Source organism: Stegodyphus dumicola, chromosome X2 (genome assembly GCF_044657685.1).
Source record: "Stegodyphus dumicola isolate Sdum_Otavi_A_Nest chromosome X2, ASM4465768v1".
Classification (NCBI taxonomy): Eukaryota; Metazoa; Arthropoda; class Arachnida; order Araneae; family Eresidae; genus Stegodyphus; species Stegodyphus dumicola.
Genome location: NC_140781.1, coordinates 120675178 through 120700679, shown reverse-complemented (window position 1 = coordinate 120700679; position 25502 = coordinate 120675178). Strand labels below are relative to the sequence as shown.

Sequence of the window (25502 nt, the reverse complement as noted above, 5' to 3'; positions counted from 1 at the left end):
ACCTATTATGTTTAAAATATGCTTCGTTAGTTAGAGTTTTATTATTGTTAATTAATAATTATTACATGCAACAATTAATATATTTTAAGTAACTATATTGTATTATAGGTAGCTATTATAGACAAACAGAAGGAATCTTCTTTAGATGAAATTATTTAATGTAGCCCAATAAATTAGTTGAAATGTCAGATTTCCCTGACGGCCCGTAATTTATGTGCTCGATTAAGGTCTTTAAATCTTTAGCCGTAGTGTAAAAATAAGAAAATGCATAGCAGAAGTATTAAATTGTATTTTTATATACGTTCGTTTCTCAATGCATAAAATAACAAATGCTTGGTGTTTTAAATTAAATGTTAAAAAGATAACAAATACTTACTTTATGCGGCGGCGTCAGTTTTATTATTTCTCTTATTGGAACATCAGTTCCAGCTACGCCAAGTATATTAGCAACTCTCATCTACAGTGTGAAAAATAAAAAAAAAAAAAATAATAATTAAGTAAGCAGTTACATGTGACATAATTTTGCATATGATTTAATGCTAAGTTAATATTCATTTTGATAACAGGAGCATAATTTGAGAAGGAAGTTTCTAACATACTTCTTTTGTCCTTTCTATCCAAATGTTTTTGCTACTCCTAATTCTTTCTGTAACATTCTGTAATGAAAGGTGCGAAGAAAACATAGTAAAAGACATTTCAGAATAGCTTAAATAAGCAATATTAGTATAATTTGCATTAAAATATAGCATATTTTCGTTGATGGTGCAATACATTGTATGTCAAAAATGTCCAGTTTAAATTCATTGGCAAACAACGATTTTTCCAAACGCCATTTAGAAACGCCAGATATCTCTCATGTATCAGAACTCTTCAAACCAAATTTATTTATTCACTTATTTTAGATTGTAATACAATTTATTGTAGCAATAACGACAGTATTTCATAGTGTGTCAAATTACTTACAAATTACCCGTGTTACTTTATAACATTGCATATCTTTATATGGAGTTATATTTTTCCAGCAGTATAATCTAAATATTAAGCACAATTAACAAGCATCCCTTTAAATTTTATAGCAACAAATCTTGTATGATTGTCATTAGAGACTGCACCAAAAATACTAGCTATGCAGTTGACAGCAGGGTCTAAGTTCGTGAAGAACTTAGTTCGAACTTTAATGAAGCCACTAATACAGACCACTTTAAATTCATTAAATTAAAACGACAATTTGAATGCTTAGAAAACATCCACTTCTTTCAGGCTATGGATACATGCAAATTAATTTCAATTACTGTTATCCAGTATAAGAGGATTTCACGCCATTTTATGATTACTTGAAAAATGTAATTTTTAATGCATTTAGGATATTTTTCAAGTGAAATAGGAAACTGTTTACATTTAGTGTGAAACTAAAGAAATCTCGTGTGCGTTCACCTCAGCATGATACTAGGGAGGGAATCTGGCTTAGGAACTACCAATGGAATTGCTATCTTTCTCTCGTCGTATCAACGAGTTTAATTTGCTGGCCCGAAGAAAATGTGTTAAAATATTGCTGATCCTTCTAATGTGTTTCATGCTTATATCTATAAAATTCATTCGGAAAGTTCTTAAGACCTCTAAGTCAACATTCTGAAAAAATCACACGAGGACATAATAAAAAATGCATTTATTAAAGAATTCCTTGCGAACATAATCTTGCGTAACTTATGAAAATAATGTTTTTAATAAAAATGCAAAACTTAACAAATAAAAATCATTTATAGCAAAAACATTTACTCACCGAGAAATTTCTTTTGTCAAACACAGGCGTAGCTACAGTGATGAGTAGTTGAACAGACTAAAATCAGATAAATAAAAATACTTAAACATGTTATATAGATCATACAATACAACAAGACAAGAGATAAAAAAAAGCACTTGATATTCGCAGAAATTCCACGAAAAGGCATATTAAAATTCATAAGCAAAATAATATAATCCATTAATATTTTTAATTTCTTAAGGTATTCAAAACAAAACGAAATTAAACTATTGGTATTCCATCCTGCATTTATTCAGTTTAAAATTTCTCAGAGTTGTACAATTATCCATACTGCAGTCGTTGTAGACGTCAGCTGCGTCACGGGTTATGACTCATGGTCAAAATGGAGAAATAGGAAGAACTGGCTGAAGATTTCGCAACCGATAAGCTGTAGTGCTAAGTTGAAAACTAGGTACTTACATTAATTTGTTTTGGATATTCCTTGAAGTATGTAAAGCACATGAATAGTTGTGAGCAAGGGTGCTAGGCTATTTTACTTAAAACTAATAATTTTCGATACCATGCTTTCATCAAAGTGCTAGATAAGAAGTCTGTCACTACTGAGGACATTCATACTTGTTTTACTGAATTACACATCCCATTTCCCCAAAATGATTTCCAGCAGCAAAAGATATATATATATAAAGATCTTATATATATATATATATATATATAAAGATCTTATATATATATATATATATATATAAAGATCTTATATATATATATATATATATATATAAGATCTTTTTATAGCAAGGGAGTCTTTAGGTGAAATCCTTAACAATCCTCTTCCTCATCAAAGGAACTGGGTAGATTGCTTTGAACCACCTTGCAAGAAACCCAAATTTCTCTCTAATTCTGCTAAGAAAACAGAAGAAAGAATGCGGATATTAAGCAAAATAAAGTTACTACATGTTTATCACCGTGAAAATACTCAATATAGAGGATAACTTGGATCCCGAGTACATTTCTCCCAGCCATACCGAGACTATCACTAAAGCTAAAACATCTACTTCTATAGCCTACTAATTACTAAACAAAATGATATCTTTAGACGCAAATTGGCTCATGTTAAAAGCGCAGCTGGTAGAAAATTTCAGGCTAGATATAAAAAGTGTTTAATTTTGCAACTCTTATCTGTATATGGTGTAAAATACGTATATTAAAGACAGAAAATCACATTAAGTGAAAAATGTATTACTATTCACTATCAGAACTGAAAAAATATAAAACGAACAGTAGGTTGATAGAATGAACAATTGATAGCAATTTAATCAAATTCAAGATAAGCCGTAAACTTTGTATTTAAGTGTTTGAAATATATTTTAACCCATTAAATATTTCTTTCCTAGAAACAAACTCAAAAATACTTAGTTAAAATGTGAAACATATCACTTGAGTGTCTAAGGTTATCCTGAAACATAGGTGTTCTAATAAAAGAAAATTAAAGGTGAACTTTAAAATCCAAAATCAACGAAGGAAGCAAAATATCCAGAACTGCCGAATGCATAAATATGTGGAAGTCATCATCAAACAGCCATCAGTCATTAATGAAAAAAATCAACTCCCAATCTGGTCTGGAAGTAATCTTACAAATGCTGTCAAAGAAAATGTGCTTAACTATCCAAATTTACGTCTAATTGCTCTAGATGTAACAGTATTAGAACTCGCATTGATAAATCCAGTCTTTATAATCACAAAACTGTCAAATCAGTTTACAAACCAATGAAAATAGCTCATTGAATCAACAAAGCATTTTGGTCATGCTTCTGTGCATCGTATAATTAAAACTATTAAAGATCTTACTGCTAAAATTTAAAAAACCCTAGAAACTTGAAATACGATCCTTTCTTTTTACGATATAAATAGAGTCAATGACTTTAAAAATTAACCACTAAGATTGCTTGCCGGAATTGATCACGCTGCCGAAACCTCAAAATATTTTTTTAATCAAGAATAAAGCTAAAATTCTTGTATAGGTGTGAAAATAGCCTCAGATATAAAGAATAACTTATGCTTTTCCTTAAACTGTCTCAAGCGTCATTCATCCTCTAAGCTGCTGATCGTTTGACTTTTTCATTCAACTACAACACACCTGAAGTTCCTTATTGATCACCAAGTCATCAGTCATTCATTGACTGAAACATTTATTGTCCCAAAACATCAAGGATTATTGCACTACAAACACGTTCGCTCCCAAGATAAAATTTTTTAAGGCCAACGGCCCAGCGGTAAAAGCTCTGAATAGTGGTAATTCGATCGAGATTCAAATATAGGTGAAAGAGATTACTGGATTGGTGTTTTCGTGGTTTCCCCAGTGTTATGCGAATACGAGCTAGTTTAATTAAGACACGAGCTAGTTTCTCTTAAAAAGTCTTTCATAAGGGCATCTCGTCCCTTGGACAGATAGCCATTTTGTACTTTGCTGTAATCTAAATAATCCATCAGAGCGTACACCCCTTCAGCCTTCATTGTTAGAGGAGAAATGACATAAAACTAAAAACTGTTATTTTTCTATATAATATGTTTTAATCATTTATGAAGCATTATTTTAAAGTGTTGCTTGTAGTAATTTGTCGTAACATAATCAGATATTCAAATGTTCTTTTGAAATATCATTATACATTACAGATATATATTTACCGTTTCTTTCAAGTATTTTCTAAATGAAAATGCATAGAAATTGCAATTCGAATTAGGGTTTCTTAATGTCAACGATTTTGGTTATCTATCAAAACATCTCCTAATACATAAAAAAAAATTTACATGAGATATTCAGCCATCGTTTTAAGAGCTCTTGCTAGATGTCTCATTGATGTTCTCCTTTTGTTGAGGAGTTTCAGCTCTTATGCCGTGGTACATAAAAATATCGTACCTGCTCACGATGATGCGAACACGTAGCTCTAAGAATGAGAAGCCTTTTAAAAATGGATGTTAATTCTAAATCTTTGAAACAGCCTAAAAGTCATCACGCAGTTGTAAGCTCGAAGTCAACTTACTCACGAATTCGAAACTAGCATCACTATACCAACCCTTTCTCAAACTTTCAATAACATCCGACTCATGTTAACGTTTGCTAACGTCTGCAGCGGTTAAAATAGCAAGAGAATATGCAGTTGAAATAGCTCATGTAGATGATAAATATATTCCTAAATCAGGTAGCAAACTTCTCAAATGATACTATTATATGAGAATGGCAAATAGAAATATTCCATTTCAAATCAAGGGGCTAGAAGTTGTTCAACCTTCATGTCACAGAATTCTTCAAATAATAGATAACCTGAAATAAAAAATTCTAAGGTGAGCTTGCACAAAAGAGTAATTCAGGCTAACAAGTGCATTTCTTAAAATTTTTCATCTATTTTGTAATTTTCTTACATTAATGGAACAAAATTAAGATAAAAAAATTATAATGTTTAGGTAAAAGGTTAAAAAATAAAAGCAGGTATAAATTAAATATAAATGTTAATATTTAAAATAAAGAATTAATTAATACGTTTTTAATTCCTAAACCACTTCTGTAAAGTCATTAGGTTATTTTGAAGAAAGAAACGTGAAAAATGTGTGATGTCTTCTCCGGGACTCGAATACGCTTCGAGTGTACACCCCGAAAGCAAGGAGGGAGAAAATACCTTATACTGCTTTTAAAACAGTGTTAAGTAATTCATATCTCAGCTTTTACTTCAGAATAAACTATACAAACTTTGTTCATTAATAAAATTCAAATTCCAAAATGTAGTTTAGGATTGTTATATGGCTAAGTACAATATAGATACTAATTCATAGTGCCAAAATGCAGTAAGGTTATTTAATTTGATTCTTACATAGTAGCTCGGTTATCTTCAAATTATCCCGCTAAACACTTTCGTTATTCTGGCATCCTCTCTTAAAAAATATGACCAAAATCAAATAATAATTTATTAGCTAATAATGGTTTATAACTTTCTTGTAGTCAAAAATTTTTTATCTTCTATTTTAAATAAAAATTATAAATTTTTTGCAATGATTTATATTATTTCAATACGAATTTGCTGTTTGAAAATACTAGATTGCTAGGTAAAATATGCTTATATAAATATAAACGTTTGCATATGGGAAATAGCTCTTGAGCGATTTGATTTTTTTAACCAAACAAAAGATTACCTTTGTCTACATCCAGAAGAAAGTTTTATTTCTCGATTTTTCTGTGGGTATGTATCTTAAATACGAATATAGTTATCTCTGACGCTAGCAATCATTAACTGCGTACATCAGTTAAAGTAAAAAATGACAGTCACTCATGAAGATCGAAAATTGGTTGCCACTAACATTTTCATGGCAGCTACAAGTTAAAATAAACATTTCTGTGTCAACTACATGATCATTTTAATGACCATATTCTCGCTAAACATTGTTTGACCTGGATAAAAGGTCTGACCCAAGCTTGATTTTTTATAGGAAATACCCATAACTATCCCTCACTTGAGACTTTTAGCCTATATATCATATAGAATACAATTATTATTAATGTACCTAAAAGTTTTCAAAAAATTTAAATAGTCAACTTTATAACTAATTTTATCTCAAGTTAACCAACTCACGTTAATTAATTTCACGTTCTTGCATTTCAGATAATTTCATCTAAATGACACAAATGAATAGCGTAAACAAAAAAATATTTCTCACGGAACTTCTAATCGGAAGTAGTATCTTTTGTTTGCACTTTTGTTTGAAGACACAGTAATGCTGTGCAGGTTTGGCATTGCCATCGAGGAGAGCTACTATTCTTCAAAACGCACTTCTACTACTAGAAATTTTGCTCCTATGGGGCTGCGTTTTATACCTCACAGAAAGTAAACTTGAAATCTTAGCGCTATATTTTTGCAGAGGCCTAAAATCACGGTAACTAAGATGCCTTATAAAAGCATTCAAAAATCAAACTGAAATTATTGATCTCTGCTTACATCTAGTCTAACGAATAATGAATACAGATGGTACATAGCTGTATGTCTATATCACCAAAACTTATAGAATAAGTAACAGCTTAGAAAATAAAACTTTTTCCCCCTTTTTTTTCTGAAAAAAAAAAAAAGAAACTTTGGTTTTTCTGAAAAATAAATAGATTTAAATGCGCTTATAAGTTAAGCCTATTTTCAAAATTTAGCCGGTGCTGCCATCTATACTTAATTTTAAGAATCTTAGCTGTCTGTGGAAATCATCCCTGAAACGTATTATTGTTACATAATCATAATATTATATCAAAACGCAAAGGACCACATTGCTTTTACTTTTAAGAAACATGACCAAGCACAATCAACGATTTCATTAGAGTATTAATCTGGTTTCTTACGATACTATTGATTATAAGTAAACCAATTCATATTTTAAATTTTTTGCATAATATTTACCTTATTTCAGAGTTTTAATCCAATGCCATATCGTTGACAATTTTTCCATGGCATTGTTTCGATGACAATGCCAGGCAATGTTTGAGAGCCAGGTATACATGCGATTAACAGTTCATTGATTTAAATTATAATGTTGCTTCATTTGACACCATTTCATCCAAGAATGCATGTCTGCAGGAAACCAAGAGCAACCTGTATAAGTCAAATAACTGCTTTTATTTTTTCTGCGTCTTGTTCTTTAATGATTGGTTTGATAAACTGATTGACGTACACGTAGGATCTCTTCTTCCCAAGGGAGGGATACATTCATGGAGGAGTTTCCAGGAGAGCTGATTCATATTTACGTTAGATACCGAGGAAACCACAATGACGGCCATGCCACCAGGCTATTCGCCGAGATTCAAACCTGCATGAAGCTGCCCTGGTCAGCGGTTTTTATTCACTTGGTTCTTAATTTAATGAAAACTGAGACGAAATTACTGCTTAGTTATAGGTTCTCGAAAAATAAATTTTAAATTTGTTGAAGATAGTTGTCTGTTTCTAACTGATCAAGTAAGCTGAAAGTGTGAAAGTTGGGAAGGGTGGAATATTTTTCCTTCATGGATAACTTGTTTCCGCTAGGCACTTTCAGAAGGTCTTCTCCATTATCAAGTTGTCATGAGCGTTCGGGAGGGGAAAAGCTCCAGATTTCTTAAAAGAATAAGGGAGGTGGTTTTGAAAAACCTTTATAATCGTTACAATAGGAACTTAGATCGGCATTCGCTTTTTATTCCAAAATCTCTCGAAAAAAACGAAAAGGGTATGGATGAATGAGCAGTTTTTTTCGATTGATTGGTTGCATACTACATAAAATTTCTAGCTTCTGAAAATAAATTTTAGAATTCGTACTTACTTATTTGGAAGGCAAAGTTATTTAAGAGAATGTAATCTGACGAAAGGAATTTATGTAAAACGTTTTCAGCATTCGAATAATAATAATAATGATATAATAAAACAGAATCGAAAGTAAGGTTTAGTTGCCAATCTGCATTAATAAATGGTTATAATTCAGTCTTGTTTGGCACTGATTTCAAATAAAAAAAATTAATATGCTTTGAGAATCAAACAAGCAAACTTTCTTCTTTATCAAATTATTTCTAAAGAAAAAAGAAATGCCACGACTCTCGAAATTCAATGATCCTTTTCATTTGAAATTTCTGTAGACAAAGGTTAATATTGTTAATTACGTAAGCCTGCGAAATTTAAGTTCTCGGAAACTTATTTTTAAATTTATGCTGAATTTGCAGTTTTCTCTCCTTTAATAATCTGCAATTGACTCTGTTTACTCTTGCACGCAGAATTTTAATGCATTTTATGTTAACCCCTTCTTGACTGATGCAGTGTTGCCGGAAATGTTTTAGTTAAAGTAGCAAAAGAAAATTCTAAAAGTAGCAAAATGTAGCACGTAACGGCAGAAATCATGCAACTCGCATTATATTCATGAGGTCACGTGACTTTTGAAGTCATCACAAATTCAGTCTTCTTGTGCTTTAAGTGACGAATTGTAATTCTATTCTTGCTCGTTTGAAATATATATATACTAATTTGGACAAAAATCTTAAGATCAGATTGATAATTTCTCCTTTTTTAATCTCTGTTTCTTTTTAAAATTAATTTTTCAGTTAATTTAAATTATTATTTTTCATTTAATTTGCTAATATCTACTGTTAGGTGCTTTTTCGTCTTTAGAATGTTGAAACTCTTGTATGCTAATTCTTTTGAGTTGGTGGTTTATTCTTTTTATGTGACCTCAGTTCACATTTACATATCTTGCAATAAGTTTTTGTCTAATCTGTTTTGATTCTTTCTAATCAATTCTCTAACACGCGCATTTTAAGCCAAGCATTTCGAAAGACGATGTTATAATTTTACGTTACTTATAATTTATACCTTGATTAACACAGCAGCTATTACCCTGAATTAAACTTTGGAATCCTACTCACAAATCATCAAAGTATTAAATGAAGAAATCAATAAAACACATGAAAATACCAGCGAGTAGTGCTAAGAACTGAGGGCACATGCTGTCATGAGCTACGGTCGCAGAAAATTTTATTTGAGCCTAAATAAAATATTACGTTTTATTATAAATTAATTTTTATAATTACATAGTATTAACATATACGCATTTTATGATGCATTAAAAACATTAAAGCAGGCAAAAATAGCACAAGGGAATGATGGAGCAGCAGAAAATTCATAAAATGGCATACACATATATTTTAGTAGCATAGGTTTGTCAAAAGTAGGAATTTTGCGAAAACTCGCCCGATCGAGCAACATTAGACTGATATTATAAGTTTTTTTTTTCTTTCGAAGTGAAAAGCGTAACCTCAATCAAATCAAACAACTTCAATAGAAAATATTATATGTACTTCAACAGAAATATTTTATATAAATGTTAAATATATATTTAAAAGAAAGCATTTAAATATAGTTGTTTGCATGAGAATGTTAAAGAAACGATTAAAACAAATATTGGTGGATTTTCGTATTTATTTAACGTCTTACTTAAAACATTATTCTTGAGTCTCACTTAATGCGTTCAGATTTTCTGGATTTAAAAACGAAATTCTGCGGTCATAGAGCAGCTTAAATGCTTGGAGTATATCTTCAACTACAGCCACACACAATCATGGTTCTTATTAATACCTAAAAATTATAGCTATTTCATCACTTAGATCAATAAAGTTTCCTCTTTAATTCCATCCATAAAAGCTATAAAATTTTCGTCTAATATGAATTTGCTGACGTCTGGCCCAACGAAAATATCTTCCATCAACTTGTCTTTTGACGGATGGGAGAAATTTTCACTTTTGATCAGTGCATTCATAAACAATTTTCATGAAAACAAGTTTAATATGCAGCAGTTTCTCATTGTTGAAATGATTTTGACATTATTAAAATGTTTTGTTTTCAGACTGAAGGAATTTTCTTAGTGGCTAGTGGTTTTGTTTCCAATGCTGATGTTTTAATCTCTTAGCAAACTTGCATACGAAATATTTTAAAGTAATATTAATACCTCTTCTGAATAAGTAGTATATACAGTTTCTCAGATCATGTATTCATAATCATTGTAGTTTACATATTTGAGTACTAATTTTAAAACTTAGTAGTTTATAGGACATTAACAGAATGGCAACAGATACAAAGGCATATTTTTCTCGCTATGCAAACTTACCGCTTCAAAGTTTCTTTTATAAGAGTTTAAGTTAAAGACTTCTTAAAAATTCATGATTTAATTTTATATTCACCATTACTTATCGGGCTTCCTCTAAAATTAATTTAATCGTGCTTCGAAACTGCGGAAGCAAATATGAATGCATCTATTATATGATAAAATGTCATGCACTGAAATCGGTTTATAAAAATTTAAACATATAGAATATTACTGAAAAAATTATATTAAGATAAAAAGTGAAATGCGCATGGTTAGACATTATGCAAGATTTCCTTAATATTTTCACCTTGCTGGAGTTTAACCTCTTGAAGGCATATGGACATTCAGTTTAGCAGTTACATTACGATACAAACCCTCTCTCAGTCCTTAGAAGAGAATAGCAATGAAGGCTCGCAGCTGTACTGCATTTGCAGATATACATATACAAGAAATTATCTATCAGAGCTATCAGAGCTTAGTGGCCGCTACTCTGAAATCGCTTTGTAATCTTTCTGGATATCGATGGGACATCTTACGGAGGACAAAATATTCACGCAGAAATTCAAAGCTCCGTATGATGTTCTTCGAATATCCAGAACGTTTACAGCGTTTCAAATTCTAGCCCCGAAAGTACTTTGAATTAATGGTATGAAGATTTCTAAATTAAAGGCAGTTATCAAAACCTGAAATTTCAACAGACTTGAAAATATTGTGTGCCACCAAAAGTAAGCATATTGAACACATTCTGCGTTTTGGCTTCTCATGCTTAGTCCAATACGTACTTAAACATAATCTTTTCTGTAATATTCCACGAAAAACATTTTAAAGCTATTTTCAATGCATTTCAATTCGTGCGCTACTCTTCAAACACTTGTTTGTGAAACAAAAAGTGCACATGATATCCAACTTTTTATGCCATTTTTGAAGTCACCGTCTCAAATGATATTATGAAAAGCTAAAATACTCAAAAATATTTTAAAATAATTTGTAAGCATTTTTTTGTAAGAAATGTTTTTGTTAAACATTCAGTTAAATTTTTGCTAAGTTGAAGCGATCTTGGAAAGTTTAAGTGATCTTTACTAGACTTTTAACAGTTTATATTTTGAACTACGGAATGAATATATATTGGTCTTACTGGATTTCAACAGTCCTTTTTTGGTATTCATTGATCCTTTAAGTAATCCATTATCACCTATCTCAACATAAGAAAGCGTGCTTTTACATAGGCACTAGCCAAGAATAAAAGAGAAAGGATTTAAATTGTTGTACTTTAGAAAAAGGGGCTTTCGTAAAACTGGGCGAAACCATTTATTTTCAAAAACATTCAGGGAAAAAAAATCAGAATTTATTATGATTAAAATAAAATTCACAGATTTACAGTTTATTATGACAAAATGTATTGAGAAGTAATAATAATGGTGTAATTCATTATGAGAATTTTACATGTATGCATATTTTAACACATATCAATATTCAAGTACTGCTTTCTAGATTTAAAAATTAACGAACCCGTTTAACGTGGTTATTCATAATCTAGTCACGGTTACTGAAACCAAGAGAATCTGGATAATTACTTGGCAAAGCATCTTAAGGCTTTTAAAATGTTCTTTAAAGATTCAGTGTATTTCGAGATATAATGTGCACATCTCTCGTGATGAAGAGAGACTTCTCGATCAAAATTACCTACCAAAAAAAAAAAAAAAAACGAAAAACTTATTTTGGCCAGTTATTAAAGTCAATTCTCGAATCTGCATTATATATAAGTGAAGAGTTAACACTATTACATGTTTACAACAGTTAATAACGCAAACTTTCGAGACTTGCACATAATATTAAAAGTGCTACAGTTGATAAAATAAATTCCGACTGTACATTCGGATTGCATAAAAATGAAGAGTATTAAAATAATAGAATTAATGAGCCCTAGGTCACAAATTGTTTCAATTCAGGAAATTTCATATTAAACTATCGCAAACAAATTATTCCAAATCCCCATCACATACCCTGCATAAAAGTCATAGTGTTTGAGGAATACACCGGCTCGCATGATAACATATTCATGGTACCACAGTATCATGGTTGCAGATTTGTAGGAGGGGTAGGATGATCCAGAAAATGTGGAGGAGATTGGGACGGGAAATGACAATGTGCGCGCAGAAAACGGCAGAAATAAAAGGACACCCCGTAAGTCAATATGTGTTTTAATAATAATTGTACGCTCACAAAATAGCAAAGATCAAAGAAAATGGTTGAAGTGTTCTCCACGAGTTGTAATGTCTTAATCACATCTCTCGCTCATGGAATTCCGAAAATTTTGGAAGATTCCAGACATGTCTCGAACTTGTCCGGCAGCTATTAAGATGCCTGCAAGCATTTCCTCGGCTCTGCCAACGGGGATGTCATGCACAAATATTTGCATATACCCCCAAAACCTATCATGCCTTGATTGTCTATCATGGACATAGCCTTGATTACTTAAGACATGATAGTCTCGCGATTGAGAAGGCTAATGTATCACGCCATCATACCCGATCTATTGCTGAAATATTAAGTTGTCCCTTGCACTAGTTGCATATCAGCTAACTCCACATTAGTAATTATCACCCATCTTACTTGAAGCTCACGGACGCAATTCATCCCTTGCCTTCCGTGCGTGAAATGAAGCTTACCTGCCAGAACTTTGAACCAACGCCATCTACAGTGTCAGGAAAACATTTTCGACACTGTATCACAATGCGATTCCGAATTGACTAAATGCAACCGACACCTTTAACAAGTTTTTAACCCTGGTACTGAGACACCCTGTATAACTGTGTTTTCTGGTACATTTACCTAAATCTTAGAATATAGAGAGTTGGAATAGTTTCAAGAGCAAGAAATAACTCGGAAAAAAAAACTATGTTCTCTCTCGGAGTCGAGCATGAGATAGTTGATGCACCGAAACGATATACTAGTAGTGCATGACAAAATAGCGGATGCAGAAAAAATACGGGAGAAGTACTCTATATCCACACAATAATGCCTCAGTTCCTTATTTTGTGGTAGAATTCAGTCACAATATTTCATAACTTCTCTGTTGGGAGAAAGGTAGTGATTCTGGTAAACAAAATATGAAAATAATTAAATTAAAGTTATTCATTATCTAAGCATAAAGAATGCTGTTGAAGCATGGTTGTTGAGTCTGATACAAGCTTAACTTGAAAGAAAAATGTTCTACTATCTGAACACTAATGTGCATCGCAATTATTATTGGTTTAAAAACTCAGCTTTTCTTTTAGAAATATACCGGGGAAATCACATAATGAATTTAACGCAGTATTTATTTTGATAGCAGTTTTCCTTCTCTTCCACCTTTCACAATAAAAGCTACTTTTCAGTTTCTGCAAAAGCTTAACTACTACTAATGAATTAACCTCATTTGTTGGGTTTAGACAGCTTAAACCTTTCTTCTGTTTATTTCGGTTTGAAAATTTTTCAATTTGTATAAGACTTTTTTTTTTCGAAAGTCAAAGCAAACTTACCGGCCTTTTGTAGGGTCTTCGATAAAATTCGGCATCTGATGGATAATCTTCAGCCGGTGCTGAGGCCATATAATGGGAAATTGAAATATTTCCCATTTGTCCCATTTGGGATTCTTCATTCATCAGTTTAACAGTATCTTCTTCCCGTTTCTTTCTTTGGTTTTCTATTTCTTCCAACATACATTTACGAGTAATCACCCTTTCTCTCTCTCGCCACAGCCAATCGGACAGTTTTACATCCTGAAAATATGATATTTTGCCGGATTAAAATTCAAATAATATAAAAATCGCATTGTTTACCATCTTAATGATGCTTATAGTAGAATTTAAATTTAATTAGTGTGCGCAGATGCTAATTGCAAATTAAAAAATACAGAGAGTAGCTAAACCAGATCCTAAAATATTACTAGAGCCTAATTATTAATTATTTGGAAGTAAAAAAGATAAAATAAGCTTGATTATATACAAAGTAGTCTAGAAGTCCGTCAAGATTTCGAAAATTTATAAAAATGGAATAAAACAGTATAAACAAATACAGCCTTCTGAGAAATGCATCGCGGTTCTCTCTTTTCACTTCTGTGCGTGTGAGGAGGGATCTTGCGTCACAACACCAAACAATTAAGTTCGTGAAATTTGAGGAAACTCTAGTGACAGCTCCGAAATTGTGAAGCGGGGATTTTCGCGAATCTTTTCGTCGATTTTCTCTACCAGTTCAGTATTAACAATGCTCGGCCGGCCACTCGTGAACATCAGTGCGGCCATTTTTAAATATGACTCACCATTTTCTCACTCCGGCTCCACTCATTAGGTCATTTCCATACACCGTACCAAAGTTCCCGATAAATTTCAACTAGTCTCAATTTTTTTTAACTGCCAAAAATCTAATCACTGATCGCAGTTCAGAAATGGAGGGATTTCCTATTGCCGCACACATTTTAACCATTTTTTTTCAATGGCAGGCATTTGCCTGTAACGACACTGACCACTACTAAGGCCAGAAGTGTTGGCCATTTTGTTGTGGAGGCACCTAAAAGGCGGATTCGAACCCGGGTCCTTCGGTACAGCAGTCAGGCTCCCCTAACCACTATACCGTCTGTGGGGAACATTTTAAACATTCACAGTGAGCAAAGCAGAGGCAACGCTTACCGCAGCCGAATGCCTAAGGATTCAGTAGACACTTCGACACCAACATGGGGATGCTAGCGCCATCTCTCGCTGCTACGCGGTGAGACGTAAGTTACTTTCTGAATAGTCCTTTAGTTCAAATTTTGACCGAAAATAAAGGACATGGTACCATATAAAACCAAGTCGACTGTAGCAATCACAATCAGTTTATCACAATGCAAGAAATATGTGTCGTGTGGCAAAGGGTATTCACTACTAGGCGGAATATCAGAAATAGCAATTAGCATGTCATACTGCAAGAAATCTGTCACGTGCCACAAAGGTAATTATGCCATGTATCCGCCAGTGAGAGAAATATGGTTTTTCTAAGGCTTAAATCGCAGCTGTCGTTACAATACAGTTCTCTTTGTCGATAAAAATGAGACCTAAATGTATTCCACTTCTAAAATAAATCTTTCTTTTCGTGAAAATTGCATTCCAAAGCTTTACAGATATATTTTAACTCCTCATGCGTGCCAAATTACGTCCTCTAAATACTTTTTCATCGCTTTTACGTTGCAATTTAACTTATGCTTCTGTGAAAATATTCCCGCTCTGATATTTTACCTGTTATTCTAATTAACATATTTTTTTGTGCTAAGCTTTCTATGTACTTCTGCTTATTCCATCAGACTAAGCAGAAATGTATTATTGATCGGGTTTTTATTAGCGAAAGGAAATAAATACAAGTTAGCAGAAAAAGAGTATGGCAACTCAGGTAGTGGCGGTATGTCTCTTGTAAACCACACTCCTGGTTAGCTGTGTTCGTTTCTGTGAGTTTTCTGGCTTTTGGTAATAACTTTATTTAGAAATCGAATAGAGCTAGAAGTCGGGTTGTTAAGCTATTAATTTGCCATTGTTTTGTAGATATTTAAGTTGATGTATTTCCAGACCACACAAGAAGAGGTAATTTAGTTATAACTCTTTGTTTGTATCTATCTGTTGTATTCAATGTAAATAAAATTTATTAACTGAAAACAAGAATTCAATCAAAACAAAGTGCATTTTAAATTAAAGGCGTGCAGCCCAAGGGTTACAAAGTGGAAGATTGCATTTGCATTTCTACGGTTTCCTTATTTTAAACGAAATGGTATGTTCTCATATTCGTTTAATCAGGATATTGGTTAAGGGCTCTCTTGAAAGCTCGGCTCCTACCGACTGTGACTAGCACGATCCCATCACGTCACCTCTGAAGACGACAGCAATAAGTCTGCAGCTTAGGAAGGTTAAACAACTATGTAGTTTAAGTGTAGGCGAGATTTAACATAATAATATAGGGTGCGGCAGCTTTCATAGTAGGATATTAAAAGCCCACCATAAGGCAGTAAGTGAATTTATTTATTACCTATGTCAATTAATAGTTAAAGTTATGGCATTTACTAATGTGTAAGTCATTGTCCATTGCATGGATTACTTTTTGAATATCCTCTGCACAACACATTCATCTCTGCACAACACATTCATCTAGCACCGCCTCTGCACAACACGTTCATCTAGGCGGCTTTGGAAGCTTGCCATAACGCGGCGTAACGTATTCCCTGGGACATTGCCGACGGCAGTTCGGATGCGATCCTTCAACTCAAGAATGGTGGCACAACGTGTTCGGAAATCTTGCTTCAGGTGCCCCCGAAGTCGGCACATGAAAGATCAGGTGAGCGAGGCGGCTAGGAAATGTCACCAAAACGGGAAATTACTCTACTTGGAAATGTCTGTCGCAATGGTTCGTTCATCTGGAACTTTCCGATAACGTCCCAAGTTGAAACGTTGTCGAAATAGACGCTGGGTAGCAATAACAGAGTTCTTGAAATAAAGTTCAACAGCAAAGGCACGAGGCTGTGCACTCCAACAATCCATATCACTGTCACACTCGAAATGGCAGCTCATTAGTACACGAATGCGGCACGAGCTGGCACGCATTCATGCAGTACGTCATTGTGCTACACAAATCAAATTATGCTATGAACGCTGCCGCACCCTGTATCAAGTACAGTGCTGCAATACTCCATTAGACTGAACTATTCGAATTTTCATATAATTTTCGAAATTTTTCGGGACTTCTGGACTCTGCTTATACGTTTGCTAAAAATTAACATAAGCACATTTAAATCAGAAACATTTTCAGCATAAAAAATTAATATATCTAGCATTTGTGACTGAAATTATAATTGAGAGAGATTCATTTAAAAAACATTATCATTGATTGCATAGGCAAGCTACCAAAATTTCGAACTTTCCGAAAAATATTGCATATGAGGAAATTATATACTTCTAACATTGAAAAATTAAGAAGCCTTTTAAAAATTTCCTCTTTTTTGTTTTATTTAAACTTAATTAAAATTCATTAATTGAATCAATCATTACATTAAATATCAATTAAAGATTTAAAAATTAATTAATTCAAGAATAAATTTCATTAAACAGACATCAAAATATTTAAACCTCTTAATTTGTATAGTGAACAAAGTGATGCTAGCAGTTTTTTTAAATGAGTAAGTGGTTACATGGGCAAGTACTGAATGTAGCAGTTATAAAATAAATAATCAAAAAATTATCTCGTACCGATACGTCAGCATAAACTGATGACCACACGATTGGGTGTTCACCAGAGAGAACGACAGGGCGACTCATAACAGGAATGTATTTCTGCAAGTATAAAAATAATGCATCATTTAAAAAATAAACTAATAACATTTGTAGAAGTTAAAAGGCAGTCTTGTTAAAAAAGCTACCAGAAAATTCACTTGTATTTTAAATTTTATGTTTCAAACTAATTTTGCAAATTTATTTTAATCTACACGTTTTTTCTTACGTTGAATCTTTCCTGTATTTCTACTGTTTTGTCTATGCCGAAAGAAAATGTATATGAAGAGACTTTAAATAATGAGCGAAAATCTTAAGTGTGTAGAAAGAGTTAACAATTTCAGCCTTCTGTGTTGTTGTCTGTTTTTAAACCGGTATCAGATCTACACAACTATTCTTAATTTCGAGTTGAAAGAAATATTTCTGGGAATCTTTGTTTTCAGCAAATCTGATTGATTGGCCTACGCCAAGATCTTAAGTATATTCTCTACTTCTCTTCCTATACGAAACAAGAAATGCGAAGACATTTTCCCCTCGTAAAATATCCCAGGAACGCAAACGTAATACATTGCTGAGCGCAAATGTTTCGGCTAGAAACCGCCCGTTCAAAATAGTGCCGGTTGATATGCGTTTCTCGGAAAGGTTTCTTATAACATATCATGCTGCTATATATACTATAATAACACTATTAACGCTGTACAATAAGCCGATAAATTGTCTGTGATTGAAATTATATTAGCAGCTGTGGGGTAGAGAAGTCAGGATGATAAGCTTTAAATTTGAACTGTGAATTGTCAATAATTTGAATCGTTGTTGTCTGTCCAGGCAACAACAAGGAGGTTAGCTTTGCTAACCCTTTATGTTTTTGTAACTTCAAGTTAAAATGAATATAAATGTTTTCCTGTCTACCCGCGACACTTCTGCGCATGGTCGAAAAAACTCAACCCGTTTCTATTAAAAGATTACTCAATTTTGCCTACCCCCCAGACGCGTCAATTTTTTTTTTGTTCCTTTCTTTTTTCCTTTTCTTTTCTCCCCTCCCTTCCCCGCGTGTCTTACCGGACTCATTGGTTTTTTAAGTACTACATAGCCCACAAGCAACCAAAAAGCGTTTTCCAGTAAATAATAAAAAAAAGAATGCCAGTGTATTCACATGAAGGGAAATATTGAAATATTTCTTTCTCCTTTAAAATGGGCACGGAACTTTTCTGGCACGCCTCCAACAAGAGTCCTATCAACGATGGGTGGACATTAGCTTGATTTTTGTTCTATGTTGTTACTTTAGCATTCTAGATTTGAAGGTAAATACGGGGCGATAATTCGTAGTATTCTTCTTAAGAAGATTAGATTAAGAAAATGCCAAGATAGGAAAATGTTTAGTGACTTTAATTTTACCGTACCGAAGGTCCCGAGTTCGAATCCCGGAGAAAGCATGGATGTAATGTGTCCGTCCCTTCGCAGAAAGCAACGGTTAGCAGCAACCTGTTAGGTGTCTCCACAAAGAAAAGACCACCGCTTCCGGCCTTAGTGGTGGCCAACGCCTATAAACGTCTAGAGCCTGCCATTGGCGGGGAAAGACTGATCCAAATTACGTTTAGGTTTACAATTCTTGGTTTAGTATTCAAAGTTTCGAATGTTTGGTAAGGGACTATTATTTAAATTCAAAGTATTATTCTAAAGAAGTTAAAAGTGCAGATTCTAAAAACAAAAACAAAACAAAACAAAACAAAAAATTACAATTTACCTGGACCTGCTCCCTGACTTCGGCGAGCGTAGTCACATGGGTGTAGTAACCTAAAAAATAATAAATACATATGCAGAACAATGAAGTGAAATTCTTATATTTTATTTTGACAATGTAACTAATGTCATTTTTATAGGCAGATGATGTACATAATTAAAGCAGCATTTTATTGGTATTTCTTTTCTTATTTCCAATGACATCAGTCGAAAGAGTTTCATTTGAAACGAAAATGATATTACAATTTATTGATCTGTCTTTATTCTTTGAAACTGAGACCCACTAGCGGCCGAGAGGTAAAATCGCTGAAGATTGGTGGTTCCGATCTGCGGTGAAATCCAGGGGAACGAGCTGGCTGCATGGGCGTTTTCGTGGGTTTCCCCATGTGTAACGTGTATACGAGCCAGTTTCCCTTATGAAGCAATCCACGGATGTATCCCACCCTTTAGGTAGATAGCCGTAGCGTGCTTTGCCACAATAAACTAATCGAAACCAAAGCAAACCTTAAAACTGAATGTTAAAAAATGCAAACGTATATTTCTAATAAATAACAGAACATATATACAGCTATTCCCCACTTTCATTTACTATTTTTTGGTTACTGAATTGTCTAATGTTCAGATTATTAATATATAAAACCAAATAAACTGATGGATATATTAATTCTCATACATAAGGCCATAAATAAACTAAGGGCAACTACATATTTGGAAAAAAATCTCAACGAACGTTATTAATAAAAACTGATACGGCAATTTTCTTCATCTCTTCGAGTCTTTTGCGTAACTGAGACACTTATTAGAACAGATAAACAAATGCTCATTGAGGGTATCTGAAATATGCAGCACATAAAATGTTATAAATTTTAGGACTGATAAGTCACATTAACGACATATTTACAAAAATTAAATTTAGATTTTTAATTTTGGAAATTCAAAAGAGACTTTATAGTTCTTCTGTTAGAAAATATGCACGTGTCAGAAGTGTAATACATGGCAATGGTCTATAAGTTTAACACCAAAAAAAAAAATGCACGTATTTGTTACATGCCTATTTTAAATAGCATATTTACGCGTGAATAAGCCTGTTTCTGAAGAAATATACTTGGAAACAAATTAAAATCTTAGAATTCTAGCAAGGGACGAAAATGCTGGTATAAGTATGCGGATATACAGCAACATCACAAATTCCCAACAAAAGGGTAAAGTGGTAGTTAATGCTTAATACTGAGAGTCTGTTCAATAGTTAATGAGAATATATTATTTTTAAATTTTAAATTTAGTTATTACCTAGAATATTACTTTATTATAGCTGATTATCTTGACTATACGTAGCCGTCTAATTCTAGTAGTGTAAAAGAGTGTGGTAGAGTTTATTATTTTAAGAAGCAGCATTAAAAAATACTATTGGTAGCAATTGGTCATATTTTGAAAGGTTGCGACAGATATTAATAAGAAAGAAAAAGGGAAGCATTTCAGTACAAAATTTTCATCACTATTAAGTATTTAGCTCTTTCTCTGCTGTTATATAATTTGCTTAAGAGGCTAATTTATAGCTCTGTAAAGCCGATCTGTAAAACAGTGACCGATTGGTTAAGACCGCTACATACTGGTAGTTCAATCTGGTTTGGCTGGAACTCAGGAGAACGGACATGGTTCGTGTGCGTGGTTTTAAAGACGTGTAACATGAATACGAGCCAGTTTCCCTCAGAAAGTCCGCCACGAAGTCATTTCTACTCTTAGGTGGATAGTCTCGTAGCTTTGCCACTTTTAAATAAAATAACTTAACCTATAGCTTTGTAAAATGTTAGACTGGCTTCTGAAATTTCTTTAAATTTATAAAATATTAAACTACTGATAATTCTAATAACAGTCTAATTAAGTAGTCTAGTGAGCTGTAATAATTGTCTTTATCTGACTGGGAGCTTTTAATTAATTGCGAATTTAAAGTATTGAACTTGAGACGTATTTTGCATTTCCTCTTTGAATTTAAATGAGTGGAGTAGCATATATTCAACTCCCGATTATCCAGGAGCAGGTTAACTAAGTTGTGGATTACTTACCTTGCCCTGACTACAAGCAAATGTTAAGTTTGTTTATTCAGTAAAGATGGAAAAATTACTGTAACAAATGATCACTGTAAAACAAAACTGTGCACGGAAAATGCAGAAAAGTTTAAAAAAAATATCACGGGCTAATGGCATTAGTAGCCGATGATATCACAGTATAAGGGGGTCATTTTTATCCAAAATAGTAATTTAATTGTGCGTAATTCGGAACGCATAAGCATTCTTTAATCCGACATTAAAATAAATTGATCAGTCTTAAAGGTACAACTAATGCACATTAAATACCTTAAAAGTAAATCAAATGTAAATGACCTTAAAAGTGCACCTCAAAAATAAATGAAGTCTACAAAGTAAATCTTCTGTTTCATATTGACTGTTATTCAAATACAAAAATAATGTAAACGTGAACAAACATAATAGCATGTGCATCGTGAAATAAGAGTGAAATATCGTCAGTGACTTTTCCCCTTCTGCAAGATAAATACGCTTTTCTTAGAAAGCCCTCCACGAATGCATCGCTCCTTTTAGAATGGTACTCATAAAAGCAAGAATGTCTTTTTACGTGTGCTTTGCCATAATGTAATTAATTCAGTTCAATAGACAATGATAGGAAGAATTTGAGAAAGAGCAACTATGCATGCACTGGAGAGAGACACAGCCAGAGAACTTTAAATACCGAAGTAGTTTTCTTAAACAAATGAACTAATTATCCAAAATAAACTGCTTGAAAATGCAGATAAGTTGTTAATAGCACTTTTCGTTTGATTATAATTTGTATTATTCGTCTGTTCAGTGCTTTTTTAACTGCCGTTAGATTAGCCGTAATATTGAGTTTTAACTGGGAATTAAACAGTAACTGACATAATTAATTAATTGTTTTGTCCGATTTTTCAGTTAAACTTGCAAATTACACCATGGAAAAATAATCCCATCTTAAGATATATTTCATCACATTTTGCAAAAGACTGGTAAGCTTCTGCTCATTCTACTCTATTTTTATCCGTATCTAGTGCGTACTTTGGGATGTATTTGCAAAAGATATATACTATAAGATGTCTCATAATAATTATATGACTAGTCATAGACCCTTGTCACCAGTTTAAGAACTAGGTCAAGCAAGATAGACCTTTCTGATTATGAAAACATTGATCACCTGCAGCATTTCAGTAAAAATGTCTGAAATTAAAAATTTTATATTGCTCCTTCTACGAAGAAAATTCTAATCCACAGTTAGTTTCGCATCATAATGAAGCGAGTTTAGAAAAGCTCTGGTCCTTAGCATGGATTTAGCCAAAAAATGTTTAGAATCATACGACTTAAAGTACGTTTACACTAAAGAAAGAATGTCGATTTAGCGTTTCTACAAATAGTAATTTGAAGACAATGCTTCAAATTAAATTATAATGATCTTCATAATGATAATGATTCGAACTGATAACGTAACTATTTAAGGCGTTATTTAGAAATTTGCATTCGAAAACATGCGTAGCTGTTTTTGGAAATCTTTGTGTGAGGTTCTCCAAAATTCTAATTTAATGACATCTCAGTTAATTCTGATCGTATGAGGATGACGTTTTGGAATATTTTCTTTAGCTGTCGGGTATAAAATTTCAGTTTCATCTATATTTACTAAAAGATGTTTCTGTTAAGATATCAGATGTACAAGTCCGATAGCCTGAGTTATTTAATTTATTTTTAATTAACTAGAACTAGGTATTTTAGATGAACCGTTCAAGATAAAGCCGTGGATTAGTTTCGAAATACACCCTGTATATTTTACAAAAGAAAAAAAAATAATTTTCAAGCTTCCCAAACACCTACGGCTTCCACAATTTGATCCTCAATTATAGATTAACGAAAAATGTAACAAAATGAGCATTTCGAAAAAACTAAATGTTCCAATAACAAATAATAAAAACCAGAATCTCTATAACATGAGTAAATTTGCTGGGTGGTTAATAGAAACTTCTTCTTCAATCGTGCAAGAGAAAAACTGACGAAATTAGGAAGTGTGCCTGCTTGAAAACAGCACAGAGAAATATTAGTGTTTTCATAATATAAAATGAACCCAATGTTTACCAAAATGTGAACTAGACCAAATTCTTGAAAAACTGACGGAAGATCTCTTTTTACCATTAGTTCCTTCACGTTTCGATCGCAATGTCTTCTTCGTCTTATAGCATATTTAGCTAAAACATTATCGAATTTCTCTTTATTGCCCTCACGCAGTCACATGTCGATTTTTTCAGTCATTTTGACTGCCGCCGCTTAAGAAGAAGGTTTTATTTAACCTCGAAACTACAGTCCTGCAAATTTACTCATGTCATGGCAGTTCTTGTTGCTTATTATTTGTTGTATTAACGTAAAGCGAAAAATGCCTGCATATATTTCTACATCTATATCTGTCCACTTATGTGTTTATCCATGTGTATAATTTTTGGCAAAAAAGCTTTCCCTTACCTCTATTATAACATGCCATCCACTGGACTTCATCCATGTCGGTTACTTCCCTTCCAATTAAGTAAGTAAAAACGCGGACCTAAAGGAAGCAATTTAAGTTTTCAGTAAACACACTTTGAAGGAGGTATGATGATGCAAAATAAAGATTAAAAATAAGCTAGAAGATTTAAATAAAGATTTAAAATAATTTAGGAGTTTAATAATGAAATGATACTGTACCGGAATATTTGGCCAATTATATTGTTGAAAAATTTTTTCATAAGTGTAGGGTGCTCCATCGGTTATCAGCATGATTGCTTGATTGCACTGGCTCCCCTCATTATTTTTCGCTACCTGGAATAATGGAAGATAGGAAATAATTATATTGGACAAAATTTCTAAGATAATAATCACATTAATGGTGTCATCAAAACGCAAATATTTCGCTCTTTGTACATCAAATTTGAGCGGTATTAATAAACACTGTGTATCATTTTATCATTAGGGAGCTTTCAAAAATAACAATGAACGCATTCTAGTTCATGACAGAATTCTTCTACTTTTTTGAATAATAATAATATTTGACAATTTTTTTAGGATTCTTTACTTTTCGATGAATTCATTTATTTTTGGTGTCAAAATACGTTTTGGTAATGAATTTAAAGCAATATGCTTTGAGAAAGAAGATTATCTTTTCTTACCTTTTGAAGTAATTCAAAAGCAGTTATTAATCCTAAAGTAAAATTAGCTATATTGACTGTATCTAGATCCTTCAAAAGTTCACGAAATTCCTGAAACGAAATATAAGTTCATCTGTAATAACTTCACATATATGCAAAAGTGATCTATAAACTAGGCGCATATTTGCATTGCACAGTGTTTTTCGCACCGTTTTAAAGTTTTTTAAATTACAAGAAAATGACAAATATTCTAATGCACAACTTTTGCTTTGACTCATTTACACTACTTGGGTGGTTTCATTTAGGATATTTTAATAAAAATATCATTTTGAACAAAGAAGAAAATAGTTAACACTACAAATGATATCTTACCCTGAGATTTTCCTCAGTTGCTTGTACGAGTGTATTCTCGAAACAAGGAACTACTGATTTGACACTCTCAGAAAACTGAAAATTAAAAAAAAAAATGCACCAGTGAATGATCACTCAAGAATATAAACATAAACACATAAACTGTTAAACTTAAACATACTATATATGTATATAAACTGTATAGACATAAACTGTTTTGCAAATCATTTTACTTAGCAGAATATTTAAAACATTAATTTTTGACAAAAGATTTTTATAAAGGCCTTTTTATGAAGAAGACTACATATGAGAGGAGACTACTGTTCTTTTAAGAGTAAAAGATCCTTTTCTGGAAGCTTTTATTATCCAATCAAATATTGTTCAATACGTTTGATAGCTGGTGTTGTTTGATCGTGTCTGAAGATAGTTAAAAGGATTAATGTATTTAACTGTAGGTAGTCTTCAAATAAATAGAAGCTCTTTGCAATAATTTGTTAGACGTAATTTCATTTTACAATATTGATATTAAGAAATATAATAATAATATGATTAGGGAAACCGTAGCTACACT

The 25502-nt window shown here is 32.5% G+C and overlaps 1 protein-coding gene across 4 annotated transcripts in view; it reads right to left on the bottom strand.

Moving 5' to 3' along the window:
* The window catches only part of stj (voltage-dependent calcium channel subunit straightjacket), a 617416-nt gene that overhangs the window by 108727 nt on the left and 483187 nt on the right, over window positions 1-25502 (bottom strand). For all 4 annotated transcript variants that reach the window (XM_085809254.1, XM_085809252.1, XM_085809253.1 and 1 more), the window contains exons 9-18: window positions 24953-25027; window positions 24602-24691; window positions 24141-24254; window positions 23922-24000; window positions 19397-19446; window positions 17632-17715; window positions 13909-14148; window positions 1781-1837; window positions 600-656; window positions 377-457 (exon numbers count right to left, since the gene is read on the bottom strand). In XM_085809254.1, the coding sequence (XP_085665380.1) occupies window positions 377-457; window positions 600-656; window positions 1781-1837; window positions 13909-14148; window positions 17632-17715; window positions 19397-19446; window positions 23922-24000; window positions 24141-24254; window positions 24602-24691; window positions 24953-25027 (927 nt within the window). The remainder of the gene's footprint in view (window positions 1-376; window positions 458-599; window positions 657-1780; window positions 1838-13908; window positions 14149-17631; window positions 17716-19396; window positions 19447-23921; window positions 24001-24140; window positions 24255-24601; window positions 24692-24952; window positions 25028-25502) is intronic.